We start from the raw sequence: 23,075 nt of genomic DNA, 5'->3' as shown, positions 1-23,075 counted from the left end.
GTATTTTTGTCTTGTGAATAGTGAACAGGACTGAGTCTGAGACAGTTCAACATGATAAATACATCGAGTTGCTCTCTTTCAAAGGCCAGCGCCAGTGCGTGCATGCAGCGCAGTCAAAAGCAACTGCATGGGCCAATGAAACTCGATGTTGAGTTTCCCGTCCCATTTTTTCCAGCTCATAATGAGGAACCGATTTCATTATTCATTATTTTTCAGAAGATGAAAGTTTGACCTTTTGTAACCTTTTAACGCACTTTATTCCGTGGAACTCGAAGCCAGGGAAAAATTAATCATTTTTTGGGGGGGGTCCATTTTCATTTTTTTGCAACATTTCAGGGGCTCTTTTCAAATGCTACGTTTTTGTATTTTGAGGAATACCTGTTCACTTATTAAATTAATTATTACTTGTTGTTTAATATTGTATCATTTTTAAAGTTTTTTTCATGCCTAGAATCTTGGATGTGGGTGTGTTTGTGTGGGTGAGACTGTGAGTTGAACTTGATATAAATGAATTTAATATCTAATTTTTACTCCATCTAATTCCAGTACTTGGCCATGTAATAAAGGCCCACATACCCTTACTTTTCCTGAAGTTCTTTGAAAACGCACATCTCCACGAAAATTGTATTTCTCTATTGGGGAGTCTAAATTTGGTGAGAATGAACTCATTAATAACTTAAATATACATGACAATGAAGAAATCATCAAACTTCATTGGCAGTTTTGAAAAATATACCCGAAATATAAACTCTGTCTGAAGCAGAAAATCACCATCATTGAGGCCTTTACAGAGCGAATTGTCCCCCAGAGCTCTGGCAGAGAGACAGAGCTCAGACTAGCTAGCACAAGCGCCAATGCGTACGTGGGTGAGTCTCCCGTCGGCCTTGTAACAGATTGAGCTTTGATGATTTTTTTTGTCTGATATTTAACTCATCCCCTGGCAAAATAAAACAAATGATTTTTAAGTAATAATTAGCAAATAAGATAAGTTATTTTGGATGAGTACTAGGCCGTATGATAACTCACCAACGCGAGGTTACTAGACTTTGGGATTTATTGAGGTAGCTCAACCACTTCTACGGTTGTTGAGTGGAGCCTGCACGAACATCCCTCGAGGTATGGTTGAGCATGCAGCGTCATTCCATTCACAAAAAAAGAAAGAAAAGATTTGCAGGTATTTACAAGATATACAAGTAATTGTCTTACTGAAAAGCTTATATTAATGTTTTAAATCAGTTTTGAATCTAGATATCCAAATAGTTTATTTTCAGAATTTGATTTTCAAACGCGGGCCAAATTTCATAACGCGGGCGACGGGAAACTGAACATCGAGTTTTAGCGGCCATATTATCGAATGAAATACAAAAACAGAAGGAAATAATATAGAGATAAACGAGAAGAAAAAATTGACTGTATCATTATCCAGGTATTTATTGCAATTTTGATTACTTTATAGACGAGGTCCCATAGAATTGAATATTGTAATTATGATTGTTGTGAGTCGCAGTGTCGAACGACCTGGACTGAAAAACAACATTGCCGTCTGCCGATCCTTGCTGGGCAGCCTGGGCTAGCTAGCGCGCTGAGCTGCGGCTCGCTAGCTCCGATCGATCCGAGGCGTTAATTGCGTAATGCTTTCAATTTCGAGATCAGAGCGGACCCATTTCGTGGTACAAAGTCACCCAAAAAACATTTTCTCTCCGGAATAAAAGGCGAATTTGCAAATTGTAAGTAAATTCACTCTAGGCTAGGTAGTAGTAGACATATATTTTCCTGATTTGAGCCTGTATAGTGTGGGGATTGCAGAAATAATGTTTTTCATTTTTCAGAGATGAATTGACTTGCGGGTTAAAACCCGACGGGTCAGCGGGTCCCGATTGCAAATTATTGGATTATACGGGACGGTACGGTTCGGGTTTTCACTTGCGGGTTACAACATTACTACATGGGTTTTCTGTACACCCTCGGATGGACAACTTGAAATGCATATTACATGTCATTACTGTTACCTGTGTCATTCATTACAGAGGAGTATGAGAAGATGGTTGTGATTCGTTCTGCCCAGGAGCTTCATGCCCATTCCTATAGGGAGAAGGTCCAAAAGGTGCTCGCCGCTATGGCTGAAAAGAGTGATAACTCTGGTATGAGTAAGTACATGAATTCCGGATGAACTACCATCAATGTCAGAAATTCAAAATTTTCCTTGATACAAAGCAAATGTTGCTCACCTCCCCAATATTTTATTTTTATGTACTATTTACTTTGCTCATAATGGTTTGAATTCACAAAGGGAGACATCATGGTACAAAAACCATGTAGCTATCTTTCCGAAGTGAAGATGAGGAAAGATAGCGAGCACATCAAGCTTGCTGAGGAAGTGATAGTTTGCCTCGACACCTGAAATCAAGAGGTGATTATATGCTTTATATTCTGCATCAGGAACCACTATAAACAAAGAAATGGATGCCAATATGTCTCTATAAGAAGGATTTTGATTTAAAAAAAAAATCAGTTTCCTTTGAAAAAAAGTATATTGAGACAATTATGCTTGTATTAATGCTTGCGTGTATGTAAACTGTGTGTATGCATCCGAGGTCTTGCTCCAGCAAGATTTATTGTGACCTCACAAAGGAATTTTACTGTCACAACAAAACAATCGAGGGGCAATATACTTTTATTTTGTGCAAAGTTTTACTGCTAGCGCGTATGTACACTGCTGGCGCATCTAGATATTGCATGATCATCACTGCCCTTGATGGCCGTATGGCTGAAAATATTAGCGAAACACTACAGTTCCATCAATGTGAGTTATGATTGATGGGAAACTACACTTTATTACATGACCAACTTTAGACCAATCCTATAGCTAGTATGCGGAAGATAATACAGAATAAATCCCCCTTTCTCCCGTTAGGTTTGAAATTTGAGCCGATAGACAAGGCGAGGACCACTTCCCTCCTTGAATCCTCAACGAGGCCTGAGATGAAGGGCACGGTCTTCATTACAAGGCCAAACAATGGGTCCCATGCAGCTACCCTCAATTCAGCTGACCGTCCAGTTTCCATTACCATGCCGCAACTCACCAGGCTAGGGAGTGGTCAGGGTGCAGTGGTCAAGACTAAAGCCAGCTCTGAAGACCAGGTTGATAAGTAAGTGTGTTACACCTTGACAATTTATGATATTAACCTGTTGGGAGTTCTTCTATTCATTCCACTTTATTGTAGTGATACAAAGGGATACTTCCATAAGGGCAGTACTCTCAACCAGGACATCAAAGAATGAATAGATGGGATATTGTTCAGAAGTACTCAGAGTACTATGAATAGAAGAGCAGTGGAAGAGGCGTGGTGTAGTGACTCGGACCCTCTGGCTCGTGTGTTCAAATCCCACCACGGTTTAGTGTCCGTTGTCAAGGCATTAATCCACACTTTGCTACTCTCGACCCAGGTGCTAAATAGGTACCCGGTAGGATCCAAAAGTTATTGTATGTTTGAATTTGCCAGTACCATTATGAGGCTGCGATGAATGCATGGAATGCTCCCCAGGGAGTGGAAATTGTGCACTTTTCGTGCGGGATTGAAATGAATCCAATGATCTGGGTAATAATATGCTGTAAAGAGCTTTGAGCCATTCTGGGGAAAGCACTATATAAAAACTAGCTATTATTATCATTAATAGATGGAAAGTCTATTCAGAACTGTATCAATAGGGAGGGAAGTCTATACAGAAATATCCAGAGTAAATTTATTTGATTGGGGGATTTGTACATCTCGGGAAGGGGGGGGGATTTGTGCGTGAAGGGGAACTGTGTCATTCTTTGAGTTGGAAATCATTGTTTCTTTTGTGAAATTCTTTAAGAATATTGATAATAATGTGGCAATCATGTACAGTTCTTAAAATTATATAAGAAAAATAATTTTCTTCTCCAATTCTTTCAGTAAATTATTTGTGTATCCACCACCACCCAAGTTTGGTGGAATCACTGTGACAACAGAAGACAGAGACTGCCTTGAAGAAGGGGAATTCCTGAATGATGTCATTATTGATTTCTATCTAAAGTAAGTAAACAATTCAAGAACAAAAAGGAGAAATGGGGAAAAGGATTTTAGTTGCTTTTTTCACATGGCCATCAATTCATATTTTCTAGTGTGCAATATAATAGGTGATGATCAGTCACAAGTTATGTAATTTTTGCCGGCCATGACATGATGTTCTGACACCCTCGGTCATTACCTCAGGCATGTTTGAGCCATTTCAAAGTTACCCCGGTGGGTATATTCTTACTAATACCCTTATTGATGTGCATTATTATACAAATAATGCACGTAAGTGCGTGCATGCAGGGCCAAATAATGAACAATGTGCGAGAAGAGTCAATGATTATACAGCACCAAGGTCAGCAGGACTGCGAGTCGAGCACAGAGTTCATTTTTTAGGTCTTCTATGCACAAGAATGAGTGTATTGTTTGTTTTATACAACCCCCCTACCCATGTTACTGAGTTGCCCCGAATGCTATATTTGATCTAAAATTCTAGATAATATGAGATCATTCGAGAACTTGCACTGTCCTGCACTCTGATGTCAGAGTGCAGGATAGTGCATTTGGTATGACGTCAGAGTGCAGAATAGTGCATTTTGGATGCAATAGTCCAGTTTGCAGTATATCATGTGATCCGATTTGGACCAATCAGATTCAGAACATTCTTGGGATTTGTATAATATATACTAACACATCATATTATGTTAACTAGGTACATTGTGATGGAGAAACTGAGTGATGTCGACCGGGAGAGGACCCATCTATTCAGCTGCTTCTTCTACAAGCGATTGCTGCAACAGGACACACGAGGTAACATCTCACCGGACCTCAACGGACTCACCCCGAAGGAGAAACGACATCAGAAGGTCAGGAAGTGGACTCGTCACGTCGATATCTTTGCCAAAGACTTCATCATAATTCCCATCAATGACTGGTGAGTGTGGAACAAGGGTAATAAAAAATGTGTAGGTTTTTTACTTTTTACAGATATTCATCAATCACATTCAGTGGTGCTCAAATGTTAGTGAACCCTACCAGAAAATGAACATATTTCAAGTGTTGAAGTTCTGTTGTGTCTTAGATATTTAATTGTGAAGTCAGGTGATAAAATATGACATTAAATAAAGTTTGTGTCTCTGGGCTAGCCGAACATCGTAGTGTTGTAATCTACATTCAGCACTTGGCATGAAGGAGTGCATTTTATGGTGGGATTCACTAACTTTTGAGCACAACTGTATGATTATTTATGTCTGGGACCGTCATTTAACATCATCATCTGAAGGACATGACAAAGTGCTTGAGCCTTCAAACTCTGCATCAATTCTTGATTTCCTCTTTGCAGCTTGCAAGTCACAATGCACAGTTGTGCATGAGTACTGGTATAATATTCTTTGCCAATGTTTACAGTGTTGATTTTTATTTAATTTTTTTATTAATGGGGCTGGAGTGCAGGAGGTAAATTGATTTTCATCATAGGGACTAATTTCCCTTTTCTTTTTCATTCAAAATTGAATTTCTGTTGAACCAAATAGGAATATGAAATCATTTGGGTTATTTTTGCACATTACCAGGGTTATTTCTGGACATGTTGGGAATAAATAAACTAGTGCCACTGTGCATTATTTATTGTATTATGTTTCTGTTTCTGTCATGGTAACTCCCGTAGGAAGTCGGCAGGACAGCGTTTTGCTGGTAAACGCCAAGCTGGTATATAACCAATTACCTAGGAAACATTTTACGTCTAGGTTAATCAGTTATAGTGGCTGACCTTATAGACGACAGATATTACTCTCGGGCCTTTTTATCAAAGTGGAGACAATGGCAGAGTAGGGATTCAAACTCACAACCTTGGGATTATGAGTCCAATGCTCGAACCACTGGATCACACAATCCGTATGGTGACACATGCATGAATTGTTCACTATGAGATCATGAAAAAAATTATATCAACATATTTTTGCGTGCACTTACCGGGTATTTATTTATTTTTTTTCATTGCAAAAAAAACATAATGACAATAGAGTTGAAAAAAGTGTTAACGGAATGGAACAAATTAGAATATTCTAAATTGCTAATGGAGATATAAAATAGACTTTAAGAGATGATACACCATTCCACATCATTCCACTGTTCCAGTTACTGTATTTACTTTATTTACTGTATGTTTGTATGTAATTGAAAATGAATATGTTCATGTATTTTTTTTGTTAAATATATATTTCAGTGCACATTGGTTTGTTGCAATCATCTGTTTTGCTGGGGATGTAATCAACATGAAGAAAGGAAACAGTAAATCTCCATCCCAATCCCCCAGTCCATCATCTTCAAATCAACCATCACCGGCATCAGCAGCATCGCCTGCCACACCCTCCCCCGCCACTCCATCACGAGCCACGCCCTCACCATCAGAACAGCCAACCAATCATAACGTAGCTCTTAACCAAGCAGCCAATCACGGGAACCCAGGTGTTCAAGCACCAGCATCTCAAAGTTCTCAAAGCTCAAAGTCACCTTCAGGACAGACCACAAAGACAGTGCATGATACTAGCCAATCGGCCAATCGGATGGCAGAGGCTGCGCATGTCGGCCAGCAACCAGCCACTCAGGGAAGCAATAGCACAAATGAGGAGGAGCCAATGGACACTTCAGAGAGTCCGGATGAAAGGATGGACGATCATGAAAGTGAAAGAACTACACGAGAGCTGAAAGAAAATACGAATGACCCTTCAGACAATCCACTTAACAAGTCCTTAGGGAACAGTACAGAAGCACTTAAAGCTTCAAACAGTACAACAGCTTCAGAAAAGGTAATTAATGATGCTGTCCATCTGAAAGCTATTCTCAGTTTCGAATCATGAACTGATATCAAAAATGGGTGTCACATTGAAAGCAGGCCATGCTTGTATTACTCCCAGCAAGATGAATAAAGCTGATTCATAAATTGCAGTTTCAAAAACTACTTTATTTAAAGCACTATTGTTTATTCAAGTTTATGAAGGATAAGACATATAAATCATCCACATTTTCTAATTTTGTTGATTTTCTCAAATATGGTGAATTAATTCATTCAGGCCACTTGTGTGAAAGTTCCCTAAATCATTATATTCTCTCATTTGGGTTATTTCCTTATATAACAAATTCATGTGATAAAGAGGGTCGTATGAACTCCTTTATTCTAGAACTCCCCTGGAATGCCCCTTTTCAGACATTACACTGTAGGTAACAATTCCTATTCGTATTTTCTTCCATAAAAGCATATTGTGTGCAAGGGGCCTAAATCTTGATGATAAATTTCATGAAATTTTCAGTTCTGTGCAATATCCCAGGGCCCTGTATTACAAAGAGTTGCAATTGACCCAATCAACCACTTCTATGGAAAGCCAGCAGCATCCACATTTAAAATCCCTTACAAAAAAAGGTTTTAATAGATATGTTATATGCTCATACATTCATCATTTTCTTGACATTCAGTGTGCCTCCTCTTTGTTTAGAAAGAATATTGCAAAGTTCTGGTTGGAAAAATTATGACAATGATGAATTTCCGTATAGCTGAGGTTGCTCGAATCATTCAGTCTCTACAAGAATTATTTGTACACTGTACATTATAAACACTGAAAGATTTGAAGTATTACGTGCTATGCTTCAATGATCACATCAAGGTCTGAAAAAATGCATTGTCGCATTTCATAAGCCATAATTATTCATGTGGGACCGATCACAATTTGCAACTAGGTGCAAAACAATGGCTATACTTCCCTCTTTCATATGGTATATAGTTCTTTATATTAAGTGATGGCCAAGCTAGGAATTTTGGGGTTCAAACATGATTAATCTTCTCATTTTGCATTGCTGTATGTAGTATACAAATAATTCTTGTAGACACTTGTTTTCATTGTCTTGACAATTCTGTGTGCTTCCTCTCTGTTTACAAATCACATTGTGCAAATATCTGGTAGGAAAAGTTATGACAATGATGGATTTCCAAATATCGCTGAGGTTGATCAAATCAATTGCAATTCTTTGTAAGATGGGGGCCCTAAATTACATGTCTTCATGTGTCCAATATATTCCCCCTTTTCGTAACCAATTCTCTGTACATGTAGGTTACGTCAGACAGTGCAATATCATCCAGCAAACCTGATCCATATATATAGCTGAAGTTGATCAAATCAATTGCATTTCTTTGTAAGATGGGAGCCCTGAATTCCATGTCTTCATGTGTCCAGTATATTCCCCCTTTCCACTGTGTCCATGGCTCTTCTCCCCAGTACCTCATTTCACTGATCAAAAGTTATACCCCTTCAAGATCCTTACGTTCCTGCTTTTCCTATTCTCTTGTTACCCCAAAAGTTTCCAAAACCTGAGGGGAAAGATCATTTTACTCATCCTCTAAGTTATGGAATAGCCTCCCTGAAAACATAAAACAGTGCTTGACATCTGAAACTTTCAAACATTACCTTAAAACGTTTCTCTTCAATTTTTCTTAATTTTTTTACAATTCCCTAAAAAGCGCCTTGAGCACTCTACAGAGTGGATTTGGTGCGATTTAAGTCAAATTATTAATCAATTAATTACTTAACCAATTATCTTTAGGTTACGTCAGACAGTGCAATATCATCCAGCAAACCTGATCCAAAGACCCAACCGACCCAGTCGCCAGCTGTCAACGGAGGGGCAGCTGCGGCCAAAGGACATCTCCTGGACTTTGATTATCAGCAATACCACGTTGGAAAACAAAAGAACTTCAGGCAGTAAGTACTTATGCCAGTGATCAAGTGGACGATTCAAAAAGTTATGCAAGACTTTGTGCACAATTTGTGTGAAAAACAATTTATTTTAAACTTGGCTTATTCTGCAATAGGCATCTGGACTTTGAACTTGTTGATATGATGTTTTTTGGTTTTCCCCAGTAGCAATAATGGCTTTATATTGAGTGTCAATTTTGTTTTTCTGTTTACTATCTTAGGCCATGTATCCTTGTCTTTGATTCGTTGGCTGGGCCACCAAGGAGAAATGTCATTGCTAAACTGAGAGAGTAAGTATACATGAGCAGTTAAAGAGAAATACCAGTAGTTGCAGTAAACACTGATTTCATGAGAAAGTCTGTAAAACCATGCTTAATTGTCAGTAGATCTGGTACAGTTACATAAACTGAACTTTGTGAAATCTTGAAATCTACGCTGAAAAATGTTCACACTGAAGATCACCAACACAGATAAGCGCACGTGGGACAGTGTATTATTATTGCTCTGAATGTCGGCCCGACGCTTGACCCAAATCCTGTGCTTATTTGTTTATTTCTCAGCAATTACACAATTTTTTCCAGAATCCTTTGGCACATATTTTTTTATTTATACAAACAGACACTTTAGTGGTCATTTCATTGGATTCTGTACGAACTCATTTTGATATCGTTACCACAACTGGAATTTACCTTTAATGAATGAACCTATTTGAAATCATTTTCATTGGGAGACTAATGTATGGGAGGGGAGGGTGTTGCACATAAATGATTTGCAATTACTTGCAAATTTCAATTGCAAATATGGGTCCTTTTTCACAAAGACTTGTCATAATATTAAATGAGCAATTTTTGTAACAAATTTACTATCAAGCAACCAGATTGAACGATATCAGTAGCTTTTAACTGTTATTGTAAATTTGTTATAATAACAAGTTTTGTGATATGGACCCCTGTAAAAGATTGACTTGCAAGTCATTGCCATTCTCTTGCCTACCCTCTCACCCTCCTGATTATGATTGAAATTCAAGTTTACATTATTGTTGACAAACAAAGGAAATATCACAATTGTTTGTGCGAAAGCCAAACTCGTCTAATAAGCCAAACTTGTCTAATAAGAGTATTGCCAAGTGTTAACATTCCATCCGACAGAATGAAGCGAATAAGATGTATAGTCTGCCTTCAAAATTTTGCCTCCAAACAAAATTTATTTTCATTCATTCATTTATTTATTTCCATTAAAATACATATACAAGTAAAAATGGAAATATCAAATTGATTAAAACGATACAAATAGGAAATGTAATATACATAGCATACAAATAATAAAGTACAAAATATAATTGAAAATAATGGAAAGGGTGCATCCGTAAAAGCCAATAAGGCTTGATGAATTGGATGCTCTATAGACCCAACCGACCCAGGCACCAGCTGTCAACGGAGGGGCAGCTGCAGCCAAAGGACATCTCATGCACTTTGATATCAGCAATACCATGTTGGAAAACATCGACCATGGCAAGAAATAAATTCAAATAGATTCTTGGAAATATTCTGTGGCTGTTGTAAAGAATGCTGGGACATATTCACAGGCAGTTGAATACTTTGTGATTGAAAAGTTAGGCTATGAATAGAAAGTTTGCATAACTATTTACTTTTCTTTAAGCTTCTTCATATCACCGTATGAACAGGATCTATGTTCATAAAATCATCACAAAGCAAATAATTTTTTATACAGATTCCAGGCAAAGAAGTCCCCTAGATGATATTTTCCCCAATTTTCATTTGATTTCAGCTATTTGACGATAGAATGGGAGAAAAAGAAAGGAGGAAAATGTGAGTTTACTACTGCCAACATGAAGGGCATGAATCCAAAGATACCTCAACAGAATAACTTCAGTGACTGTGGATTGTATGTCTGCCAGTATGTTGAAACTTTCTTTGAGGTAAGAATGAATATGTTGTCAGTCTTTACATTGACATCCTTTTTGTGCAATTTATACGCTTCTTTATTTTCTCCTTGTCCTGTTGTTTGTTACATTTAATAGTGTTCATTGATAAAAGAACATTAAAGCCTATTCTGAAAAAAATGCACTGTTTGATTCACCACTTCTTCCTGTGTTCTTTCTTTCTACCATTAAAAATGTAGATCAACAGTTTGATGTGCAAATACATTGTGAAATATCTGAATGATATTGGAATTCTGTTTTGAAATAGGTGCTATTATAGTTTATGTATCTTTTGTACTGTATGCAAAGTAAGCTCATCCAATTTGAATTTATGTAAATTGAAGAATAAAAAAAAAAATAATGAAGTAATTTTGAAGCTTTTTAAAAGCTTTGTGAAAAGAAAACAAACCATTGAATTTTAAATTCTGTCATATTAAAGTGTTCCAATCAATCGATAACAAGTTCTGAAGTGTCTGGTTGTAATGATTGTGCTTGAAAAACAAGACTGAAGTTCAACAAATGGATTCATTATTTATTCTGCACATTATTCAGCTGTACATGTGCTTACTTTCAGAGCATAATTTATTCTGTATTACTTTACATTCATTTATTCAAAATGTGGGGCCATGTACCGGTAGTTAGAAAATTCAAAAGTTTATAATTGTTAACTTGGGCATTTAAAGCTATTTAAGCTTTTGTTATGGTCTGAAAATCTAATCATGATAGGAAATGGTTGAAAGCAATCCTACAGTGTTTGTCAGACACTAGAATGCTTATTTAGGACAACAAAGGTTAATTCAAATAATTTGGGCATTGCTTGAAATGATAATCATTTTTTTACTACATTCTTCTGAGGAAACAAACCCAGGAAACATGTGGGATGACATGATTAACAGACAGGAATTTTGAGCAATTTTTTTTTAATCTCCATTTTCTCATTACTCTGTAATAACATTTTACTCTGTTCCGGAATTATCGTTTGGGAGATATAATTTTTTTTTTTCATAATTATGCACAAATTTTGTTTAATTCTGTGAAAATTTTATTTTTTGTTGTTATCAGCACCAGAGTTCCTATGTAAACATATTATCTCAATCCTTTTTTATGCAGAAGCCAATCAGGAACTACCACTCACCAATGAGAGGTCTTCAGAACTGGTTCCCTGAGGAGGTGGTCGCTAGGAAACGTCAAGAGATCTGTAATGCCATCAAGGCACTCCACGAGTCTTACAAAGCAAGGAGGTGACAAGAATCCAACCATTCCTTGCCTCTCCAGCATCCAAGGAAAGTCATCCATCCATGTTCATTAAAAAATTAGAGAAAGTATTGCATTTTTGTGACAAATGTGTTAATGACTGTTGTGCACAACCAGAGGGTAATTTATTATATTTCTCAGCTCTGACAATTTCAGTGAAATCCTTGATTTTGATTGGCTGAGAAGCCGAGGAGAGCATTTGGTGAAAGGATTTGTTGGAACTTTTATCCTACAAGTCCTGTTTCATCCGACAGTTGCTCAAGTAGTAACGGTGCCCCCCCCCCCAGCCAATCAGAATCAAGGAAAGTTGTTGGATCCGGCAATTTGTCAGATGACAGATGTTGATGAAACACTCTTTTTGTCTCTGACTGATCCTACGGTGACTTTCAGAGAAATGACAACCTGTCACAAGCTTTATTGAACAGTACCCTGGTTGTCATCTTCCAAAGGAATTTAGTTTGATCCTATCAGTCGCAACTATGGAAAGCCACCAACACCATTCCCTAGCAGTCATGTATTTATTTACCCTGTTGACCACTGAATTCATTCCGTCATTCCTATAGGCTTTGCACTGGTACAAACTACTTCTGGGGCCCGTTTAATAAAGAGTTGCAACTTTGCCGTTATGGCAATTACCATGGCAACGGGGCTCAGCAGCCGATCAAAATCAAGGTTACCATGGTAGTTGCCATAATGACAAAGTTGCAACTGTTGTAACTCTTTATGAAACAGGCCCCAGGTGAATGACTGGTGAACCTTTCTTACATGCCAAATAATCACCAGTGTACATTTAATGGTGAATACTATTTACCACAGGGAAGGGTCACCAGTCGCCCTTAAAAACACTCTTTAATGAAATGGTCCCCTAAGAGGCAATAGCTTGAAATGTTTTCCAAATCAGTCAAACAACCATTTATTTAGACCAATCAGCACCTTTTTATGTATGAAGGACCAGTGTGAGCACATTGTTCTAGATAAAGAATCATGACACTTTTGGCTTTTCATACTTCAGATTGATTGGGTCAGTCCCAACTTGTTGTAATACAGGGCTTAGTTATGCCATATAGGAACAAAACAATACACATTTATAGAATGCAGCTTTCAGTTTTCACTATGCCTCGAATTTCAAAAAGTCAATTTCCATTTACAATTGTTACTATTATTATGTGGATAATACTCTTTGAGGGCTATCCCTATTTCTTTTTATATTCAGTTTGTTTCCATGAAACCCTTCATAACTATTGCGTATTAAGGAAGTTGTCCGTGCTAATCCTGAAAATCATACTTCCAGTTAGGAATTTGAAAGGTCTACACAGGAAGTTTGTGATATGAGTCTATGTCACTCTAAATGCAATTTTTGTTATTGATCACAATTCATCTCGTCTTAATTCAAAATCCTGAAAAGAAATGGAAACGCTTGTTAATAAATGTGATGTTTAGTTAATTAGATCTTATGATATATGAAATTGATAAGCTGTGTTGTGAGTAAGAATAATATAGCCCCTTTCTCATGTAACCTAGAATCATCTTCACCTCCCATTCCCTCATAGTTAAACCAATTATATATAGTATTTCATAGATAAGTATCAAGCTAAATATGAGATGAGAAACAATAATATAAAAATAAGAGGTCATATATTTGAGAATTAATGAAATGCAATTCATTTTAGTTAACTTGGTATGACTTGATTACTCATTCTACTCAGTAAAAAAATATTGTATTAAATTGAGTTCAGTTTCTGTCATTATTATGATTGAGTGGCAAATTGATATGAAATTTATTGTTAAGAATTGAAATTTGAATCATTGATTTATGAGTTTAAGGGCGAAACTTCACCTGATGAATAAAGTATTGATACTTTCATCGAATTCCCTATTTTGTGGCTATGCTGATATTGAAAAAAAGAAATCTGAGACCCAGACCCATGTTCTACTTCATTTTGGTCAGCTTTGTATTCCAGTGAGATACAAGTAAAGTGTTCAAATTTTCCCATATGTAATCATCTTTGGACAATCATTACATTTTTTTTGAAATCTTCAAATTGGCAATGAATTGCACAGTTCAAAATCATCAAATTGAGACATTAATTTATCTTTTTACAATATGATATTCTTCTTTTCACTTAGAATAATACTCAGTATTTAATTTCATTAACTATGACTAGCTTTGTTTATGTATTTATTTCAATTGAGAAAACTTGGCGAGTAGTCTGGTGCAGTTATTGAACTGCCTCACAAATGAACCATCTAAATATTGTAACAATGTAGAGTAATAATAAATGAATTGAATAAATCCACTCATGGAGAAATAGTTGTCGAAATCCATGCTCAGTACAGTCAGTATGCATATATTATTTACAGGGTTTCTTCGTGTAGGCTACGGGTACTGTATTCCATTGATAGAGCTGTAAGTAAGTGTCACAAGGTCATTGGAAGGTCAAAGGAGCCAAATGTTGTGGAGGCTGGGAAAGACCCACGTTCTATTGTTGAACTTTTTGCCAAAATCATGGAACGCCAAAAATATGAAAACTCTGTTTTGCTGTATGATCTTACATTAACTGTTGTCCTTTGTAATACTTTAATAATAAGAATTTTATCTTATATAGTGCTTTTCATGAGATCCATATCAAAGAACTCGATTGTGTAGAAAATTTGAAATGTATGAACAAAAGTGAATTAGAAATTATTTAACAAAAAAAATATCAAAAACTTTTAATGTTTGTACAAAACTAGTGTACTAAAGATTCCCTGACAGCTTCTATTAAATTGAATTCCAAAATGGGCTGATAACTGTAAAATATCTATCTATAAAATGAAGGTTTGTGTCTCATTTGGTTGTCCATAGTTTAATATGGGCCAGTATGCTCTTCAAACCTTTGCAGTTTATCTATTCTTCATTGTGCAGATGGTAATTATACATCAAAGTTTGCAAATTGATAGATTTAGAATCAAAAGCACTTTGTATCCCTTTTCGCAAATAAAAAAACCCCCGAAAACTCAACCTTTATCTAAGAAATTTGGTTGTAGTTGATTACGGATTCTGGCAAGAAGAATATTAAGGAAGTAGATTTACAAGCAAAGAACCACAGACACAGTGCTTCATACTTTGCGTTAAAAACATTCAGGATCCTTTATTTAATCATAGTCACAATTTATTGGTTTGGAATACTTTTGCAGTGAATATTTATTGCAATCTAGTTTATCTTTGCATTCTGCAATCAATTGGCAGTTTTATTTTTTAGGTCAGTATTGGCAGAGTTATTTTACCACTCAATGGTTAAAACCTAATGGTCGTTGAGTGTATGAAAATTCAGTTCAACTGTCTATTGTGTATAATAATATATGGAAAGTCCCACCATGGAAACCCCATGTGAATGTCTGGTATAATTAATTCTATGATGAAAGAAATGTATTCAGAATTATAGTCTATAGAATTAGTTGTATTTTGTTGTACTTTATAAGATACACATGGATATAATTTAACATGATCTGTAAAGCAAGTCTGTAGATTGGAGCTTTGGGGATAAGAAAAGAAAATACCAGTCATAAATACTGTTTGTTATTGAGTCCAGGAAGAAATTTGTTCTCAGTGTACATGTATGGTTTAAGTTATTAAATTTTATTCTGAATGCTTTTTAATTTAATTTGTCAAAATGTGAAATGTCATTTTTATTTGAATTGTTTGTACCTTGAATATTCACCACCAATACGCAGTAAGTACATGTACACGAACGGCCATGCAAAGAACTAGGTATATGTGTCCTATTGATGGAAAATTTTAGTGATATTACCCATATAGTATGTACTTGGAATCAAATTCAAAGGAGATCTGTGGAGCAGTTCATGAATAGTTTAGTGAGCGATTTTCACAGACTAACTTCCTTTCAGCCAATCAGATGCAAGGATTTTCAGTAGCTTTTAACATCTGTTGGTGAAAATCACTGACAAAATTTGTCATGAAATGCTCCCATTAATAGCTGATAAATTCTCTAAAAGTTGATGCACATGCATGTAAAAAATGTAAGATTATTTATTGACATTTGGCTGGGTGCCATTTCTGTTATCTGAAATGGCGACCTTATTGTGAGAGGTCATAAGGGAAGCGATGCTTTTAATTCAGTCATTTAAAAAAAAAGAATAAATGATAGAGTCATCAGATTTTTGAGGTTAGGTTGTAACTAAACGTAGAATATGTATTTTATGTATCATATGGGCATTTCCATAAAACATGCGCGTCCGACCCCATGTATGTGAGACCTTCATGAAATTATCTGTATCTGATTTTTGGTTCTTTTGACAGTCTGTAATGTTCTCAAAGGACCATGACTTGGCCATTTTATAAAGTGAATCAAGAATTTAGAAAAATGGGGGTCGGATGTACAAAAAGGTTGATTGTTTTATGGCATTGCCCATATGTTAAAAAATTAATATGGAAATCTTCATGCATTAAACTGAAAATCAAAGAAATTTGTGTGAGAAACTATTAAACTGATAAAAGATACCAGATTCTTGGGGCAGGATGTTGTACAGACCATTTAATCTTCATATGCTCTATGTGGATGCATTATGTGGATGTAAAGAGAATTCTGTTATAAAATCTGGCAAATTTATTAATACTTTACAGGTTACAGAGTAACACGAGTATTCATGCTTTTTTTAAAGGTAAGAAACTGATGGATTTTTCTAATATATAAGAAAATTTACGATATGATACTTTCCACTGATCAGACCTGTTAAGCATACTGCCTAACAACTAAACTAGTGTACTTTCCAATTTGATGCAGAAGAATATGAAAAGTATATCGAAAATAGAGAAATAGATATATTGCAACATATATAATTGAGAAAAAGAAAGCTAACATGTTGAGAAATAGTTTTCAGCAGTCAATAATTTGCTATGTGTTAAAGGTTGTACTGTATCTTATTTCACTGAGGATAATATATATTTTTGCATATTTTAAGATGTTATTTGTATGTCACATTAGATTCTGCTTCATACATCAGATTTTCTCATGGTTGGATGTTTAGTTCAGGCCAGATTCAAGTCGTGCAGAGTGTACTCGTCATTTAAGACAAGTGTAATTTACCAGCCACAGAAAACATGCCTAATTCCCCCTCCCACTTCCCCCGAATGGTCGAAAATTTAATTTGGCATTTTAGGTTATTCTTTACATAGAATATAATGTTGAATCATTAGTGGATACATTGTAAGTCAATGAAAAATATTTCATGCATAAAACATCTAATCTTGTTGCAAATGTATATGTAACGAACATAATCATTTGTCATGTATTTTGAAAATACATTGAAATGTTCTATAGTTGACCATCACCCTCAAGCTGCATTCCCCCCATGTCTGCCTTATAAATGACAATCATATTGTGTTGTATTAAGGTAATATTCGTTTCCCATGTTGTCAAAAGTTTTACCATATACCCTAGCCAAATTTACTTATGTCAGATTCATTCCTTTGTCACAACGATACTTAGATTTGTACTGAGGAAGATCTTAAGACAAATGGGGGATGTTGAGTCAAATGTGTGGCACAGATTGAATGTTTTGAATTGGATGTTTGTTGACTGGAGCTATGTAATATTGTATTGTATATATTCTACATATTGTAAAATAAATAAAAAGAAAGCATTTCAGAGAAGATTACAAAACAGATACAAGCAGAAAATGCAATAAAGACAGGTTTTGAAAGAATAGCAAATAGAGTGTGGGTGTATTTATTTAACCATCTTCTTTTTATCAAGGTCTACCTAAAGCCCCAATCACACTTATTCTGAATCAAGCAGAATTGGTCTGAATGAAAGGACTATTGTTTGACCACCAGTTGGTCATTTAAATCTACCTCGAACACCGTTCGAAATTATACCCCTCAAATATTTTGAACATGACCAAAACCTTCGGGACGGCCAAAAGAAATGACAAAAATATTTCAAATGCACTCAAAATGCAGTCAGAATATTTAGAATGCACCGACAATGTCCAAGAATGTAGCACGAATTATCAATCTGACTCCATTGCAGTCCATTTTGACTAGTGTATGATTCACCTGGTCAATTAACTGAATTTCAACTCCAGTTTGAATAAATATGTTCCTCTCAAAAATTTCTAGATTTTTTGAATATTTGTTTCGTTCCAGCTTCTGCTTGATTACTGCTGATTCCGAATAAGTGTGATGGGGGCTTAAACAAATGATTGAGAATTAGTAGGTTATCTTGTTACAACCCAATCGGGCCCTTATCTTTAAGCCATTTAGAGCCTTGTTCAGCAAGGTTAGACATAAAATCCCAACAACCTTTTAATTTGACTAAATGTAGTTTAATTGCAGACTTTTTTAAACTCAGATTTGAAGAAAAATAGGGGGCTGATCGACCCATATCTTTAATCAATTTTCTTCATTAAGACAATTCTGCTTATTCTCAACTATCTACATGTATTCACTCCATTCTCTCTTGGATGTACAGTGGTGCTAAAAGTTCGTAAATCCCACCCGACAATGAAAATATTGACAAATATTCAAGTTCTGCCATTTTGATATTTAACTGTGATGTCAGGTGATGAAATATTACATTCAATAAAGTTTGTTTCTCTGTAACACTAAGCATGAAGGAGTGCATTTCTGGTGGGATTCACTAACTTTTTATCACCTCTGTATTATCTCTCTCTTCGTTTCATCCTCTTGCTTGTCTATTTCCTCCCCAATCCACACTCTTAAGCTATTTCCATTCTTTGTGTTTTCTGCTTTTCTTGCAGCTGTTTTTCTATCTGTATCATCTGGATTTCCTCTCATCTCATTGTTCTCAATATTCTTTATCTCTTCACACTCTGTCTCAGAGAACTTCACTGAAGTAGGCGCAAAGACATCTGGGTCCTGCCTCATAGATTTGTTATAATAACATAAACATGCAGTTTATATAACAAGCCTAACATCAGCCAATCAAATTTGAATGATTTCAGAAGCTTTTAAGACTATTCCTTGAAATTTGTGAATCATAACAAGTTTTGTGAAACAGGACCCTAGAACATCAAGTTTTGAAATCAATTTTTACAATTGATTGTATTTTTTTTGTGTGTTTGTTACAGCACTGACATAACAATGAAATATTCCTTGGGCCTAATTTCACAAACCTACCATTGATTGCTTTATTCATCAACTTCAAATGAAACATAAGTTTTGATTGGCTGATTGGTGTTTTACATTGGAAGTTAGCCAATGACAGCAGTTATTATATTTTGCCATTAACGTACCATTCACGTGCATGTAATCAAAACTATACAGAGTATGTACATGTATACACTGGACAAATGACAAGAGGCCACACAGATTTCAACAATAATACCAATAGATATCTCTGATCTAGCATTTATTATAGCTAAAAGAGAACTGGTATTTTTTTTCTTCACCAACAATACATCACGGCAAGCCCATGCAACCAAATAAGAAACCATGCACTATTATTATTGCCCATGAAAACAAATACAAAACCATGCACTAATATTGTACTATCTCATGCAAATCAAATTTGAAACCATATGCAGCATTAAAATCTGACATATTGGTAAGTTAAATCTCAAAATTTTGAAATCTGTAATTTTTTTTTAAGTGGGGGGGGGGGTGTCTCTGATAAACTTTTTCCTTAATGTCAAATGCAAATGGTATTATTTCATCATTTTACATATATCAATTGTGATTAATTATTCAGTTATATTTAAATGCTTTAGTCTGAGATGATGAACAAATACTGTATAATTCCTTAATTCCTCCATGAATAAAAATTACTTTCCCTAATCCTGATTACGGTTGTCTGCGAACTTGCCATGTGTCTGCAAGTAATCAGTTTAACCTGTGGAGTGTTTCATAAAGCTGTTGCAAGTTACGAGTGACTTTACGAATGACTGATGACACTTTCTTAACAACCGAATCAACACCAATGAATACTTGCTTTGTATCGTATTCCACAAGAAAGGATTATCTATTGTCCGTAAAATCCACTGAAACTTCTGAACAGTTTCATGAAACACATACATGTAAACCACAAAAAGTGAGAAATAGACACATGTAAAAAGGCTCATTAAGCTATAGAGCAACAAGGCAACAATTTCATCATATCTGAATGAGAGTTCATTGGTATGAATCAATTACAAATATTTATGAGAAAACAAATATGAATATGATAATGTACAATTGTAATTGCCCTGATAGCAACAATTAGTAAGGAAATCCCTGTCAAGAAATCAAATACAGACTCGTACACATTATGTACAATACCAAATGTAGATGAAATATTGTACCTATCTAAAAAAAAATGTAGATTTGCTCGAGTTCGGAAATACATCTACTGTACATGAGTATACATGTAAGCCATAATATATTCCTAGATTTACATTGAGATGTTGTGTTTTAGACTGCAGTAGTTGACGGAATGGAAGAACTATAGATTTCACAACAAATTTCATGTACACACCCCTCAAAATAAATTTACCACCAATCAATGAGGTAGAAAAGAAATTTAGAATTCCCTTTTATAGGGACAGTTGTCAATTACGGTTTGTATAATAGTAATGATTGAAAATGGTGGACTTTTGCTACTCCATTTCTTTGCATTTCATTTCATAACACATTCATGGACAGGCTGTTAACTATTAAGTATAAATATTCAAACTAAATGGGGGGGGGGGGGCTCTTGTATTAATTGCTGACCAGTATGAGAGGATTTTTTTATCAAGGCAATAAATATCCAAGGCTCACTTGTTACTGTATCAATACCATATTTTCTCCCATACAAATCATTTTATTTATTCATTTATTTATTCATTTAATTATTTATTTAATTATTTATTTATTCATTTATTAATCAATTAATTATTATTATTTTTTTTTTTTTTGGGGGGGGCAACTGAAAATAAAGTGAGAAAACATGCGTGCCATCTCTTTAATATTCTTCACAAACCACTAGCATGATACATTAAGGATTTGTCTCATTTTGTATGCACATTTAAGCACTCCATGAACATCCCCACTACTAACCACCTGAAGTAGATGGATGCATGTCCACATCAAGACAAGTTTTATAGTATACAGTTTGGATTATTGATTCATACATGTACATGTACCTTCAAAGTTGCTCTACATTTTCCCATCAAACTCTCTAGCCTATATGTAATGGCCATACAAGACAGAAAACTAACATTTTCCAGTGTGTACAGAGAAAATTTCCTGAAGGCTATTTCCCCATGAAGCAAAATATACCCCTTTCCCTATTTTGTGCACATGAAAATATTCCTACATGTATATCCCACCAGTAATAACATAACAAACTCCACGTACCTAACTATTTAACACTTAACAGAAGTAGACGTAAAGTAAATATATGTGGGGGGGGGGGAATAAATCTCATCTGTTATGCTGTATATTCTTACAACATGTACAAGTCTATAGCCTAAATTAGATTAGGAAAAATAATCTTTTTCGGTTGAATTAATAGAGTTTGTAAATGGCATTTTCGTGTTTCACATGATACTTTGGAGGGGGGGGGGGAATAAAATCTGATCTTTTTTGCTGTATATGTATATTCTTACAACATGTACAAATCTATAGCCTAAATCAGATTAGGAAAAATAATCTTTTTAGGTTGAATTAATAGTTTGTAAATGGCATTTTCGTGTTTCACATGATAGTATACTTTGAAAACCTCATACATGCACCTGGGTGTGACGGTGTCAAAATGTTGTGTCTAAAGCAAAGTTTAAAAATGTTATGAGAACCTCTCAGATTTAATTTATAGCAAAAAGTGTCTACAGAAGATGAGCTGATTCAACCCCCAATCATTTCATGGTAACACATTAATTATTTTTTAAACAATCAACACCATGAACTTGTCTATTTCATTTGAAAACCATAATGACTACGGTATGTAAAACTCAATCAACATCTATGTCAAGTCAACGTGCAGTTGTCGGAAGAGAGTAGAATTTCATAGACAATCGTTGTCAGTTAAAATATATAAACAATCCCCATACCTACAATATTATAAAGAAGGCACACATCTATTTCAAAACTTCAACATTTATAATTTCAGATCAAAGTTTCAGCGAATCAATAAATGCTAGGAAGCCATCAACTAAATATAGAATATTTACACTTATAATTTCCATTTGATAGTGATTTGATAAATTTATATTATTATACTCAAAATGTAAAGCTAGAAAGCAGATAATTTATTGCTTGTTTCCTCTTCAGCATTCGTTTGTTTTTGTCCAATATAGGAATATGAAGGAAGATCAGAGTTAGTATTGCTATGGTTAGGTGGAAGATTCACAAAGTTTTCACAAAGCCATCTTTGAAGTATTCAGTCGATTTCTTGTGAAACACTAAACTGCAAGGTCAACAAAAATACATAATGGTAACAACTACGGAGGGCAGTGTAGGCCAGGCAATTGATTTTTTTTTGCATTTTTCAGACTATCATTTTCACAACCAACTCCATAAATCTGCAACATTACATAATGTTTATTATAAAACGGGTTCAAGGATGTAGCCAATGGTGAGTGCGTATTCAAGTCACGTGTTCATGCTTTAATTATGCGCAACCTTCCAGTCGTGCATTTTTCGTGCAGCACTGTGCATTTTTTGTGCAGCACTGTGCAATTTTTGTGCAGCATAAACTGATACGCGTTCAGTAAGAGGCTGGCTAGGATTTTGATGCGCTTACTTAGGCGCGCATAGTAGATACGCCTGTGATGTCATAATTGACAGTCTTGTGATGTCTTCGTCTGTGCGATCGTACACAAGTTGGAGGGATTTGAACAAGATTTCCATGAAAAATTCATTTTGCCGACCCGTTTTATAAAACAATTAATGCACATTTTAAGATTCGTGATGTTAGTGACGATGCGAGCAACTCTCGGGCATTCACAATATTATGCAAAAGCACTCGGCGCAAGCGCCTCTTGCTTTCGCATAATTGTAAATACCCTTGAGTGTGCTGCATCGTCATAACACACTCATAAATGTGCATTAATTGTATAACAATGCAGTGAATGGGGTTGTTTAGGGCTTTTACAATTTTTCAAAGGGCTCTTTGG

General features: G+C 35.4%; 1 protein-coding gene across 5 annotated transcripts in view; it reads left to right on the top strand.

Annotated features, from left to right (window-relative positions):
• The window catches only part of LOC121414063 (sentrin-specific protease 6-like), a 33,054-nt gene extending 18,606 nt beyond the window's left edge, over positions 1-14,448 (top strand). For 4 of the 5 annotated variants that reach the window (XM_041607118.1, XM_041607116.1, XM_041607115.1 and 1 more), the window contains 9 exons: positions 2,028-2,147; positions 2,915-3,149; positions 3,939-4,058; positions 4,753-4,974; positions 6,265-6,847; positions 8,634-8,791; positions 9,007-9,075; positions 10,574-10,724; positions 11,838-14,448. In XM_041607118.1, the coding sequence (XP_041463052.1) occupies positions 2,028-2,147; positions 2,915-3,149; positions 3,939-4,058; positions 4,753-4,974; positions 6,265-6,847; positions 8,634-8,791; positions 9,007-9,075; positions 10,574-10,724; positions 11,838-11,972 (1,793 nt within the window). In that variant the 3' untranslated portion in view covers positions 11,973-14,448. The remainder of the gene's footprint in view (positions 1-2,027; positions 2,148-2,914; positions 3,150-3,938; positions 4,059-4,752; positions 4,975-6,264; positions 6,848-8,633; positions 8,792-9,006; positions 9,076-10,573; positions 10,725-11,837) is intronic. The other variant, XM_041607117.1, reaches the window with a different exon arrangement.
• The last annotated feature ends 8,627 nt before the right edge of the window (positions 14,449-23,075 follow it).

The sequence above is a fragment of the Lytechinus variegatus genome, chromosome 4 (genome assembly GCF_018143015.1).
Source record: "Lytechinus variegatus isolate NC3 chromosome 4, Lvar_3.0, whole genome shotgun sequence".
NCBI classification, from domain to species: Eukaryota; Metazoa; Echinodermata; class Echinoidea; order Temnopleuroida; family Toxopneustidae; genus Lytechinus; species Lytechinus variegatus.
The sequence above is the reverse complement of the archived record's forward strand: the minus strand, read 5'-3'. Positions and strand labels throughout refer to the sequence as shown.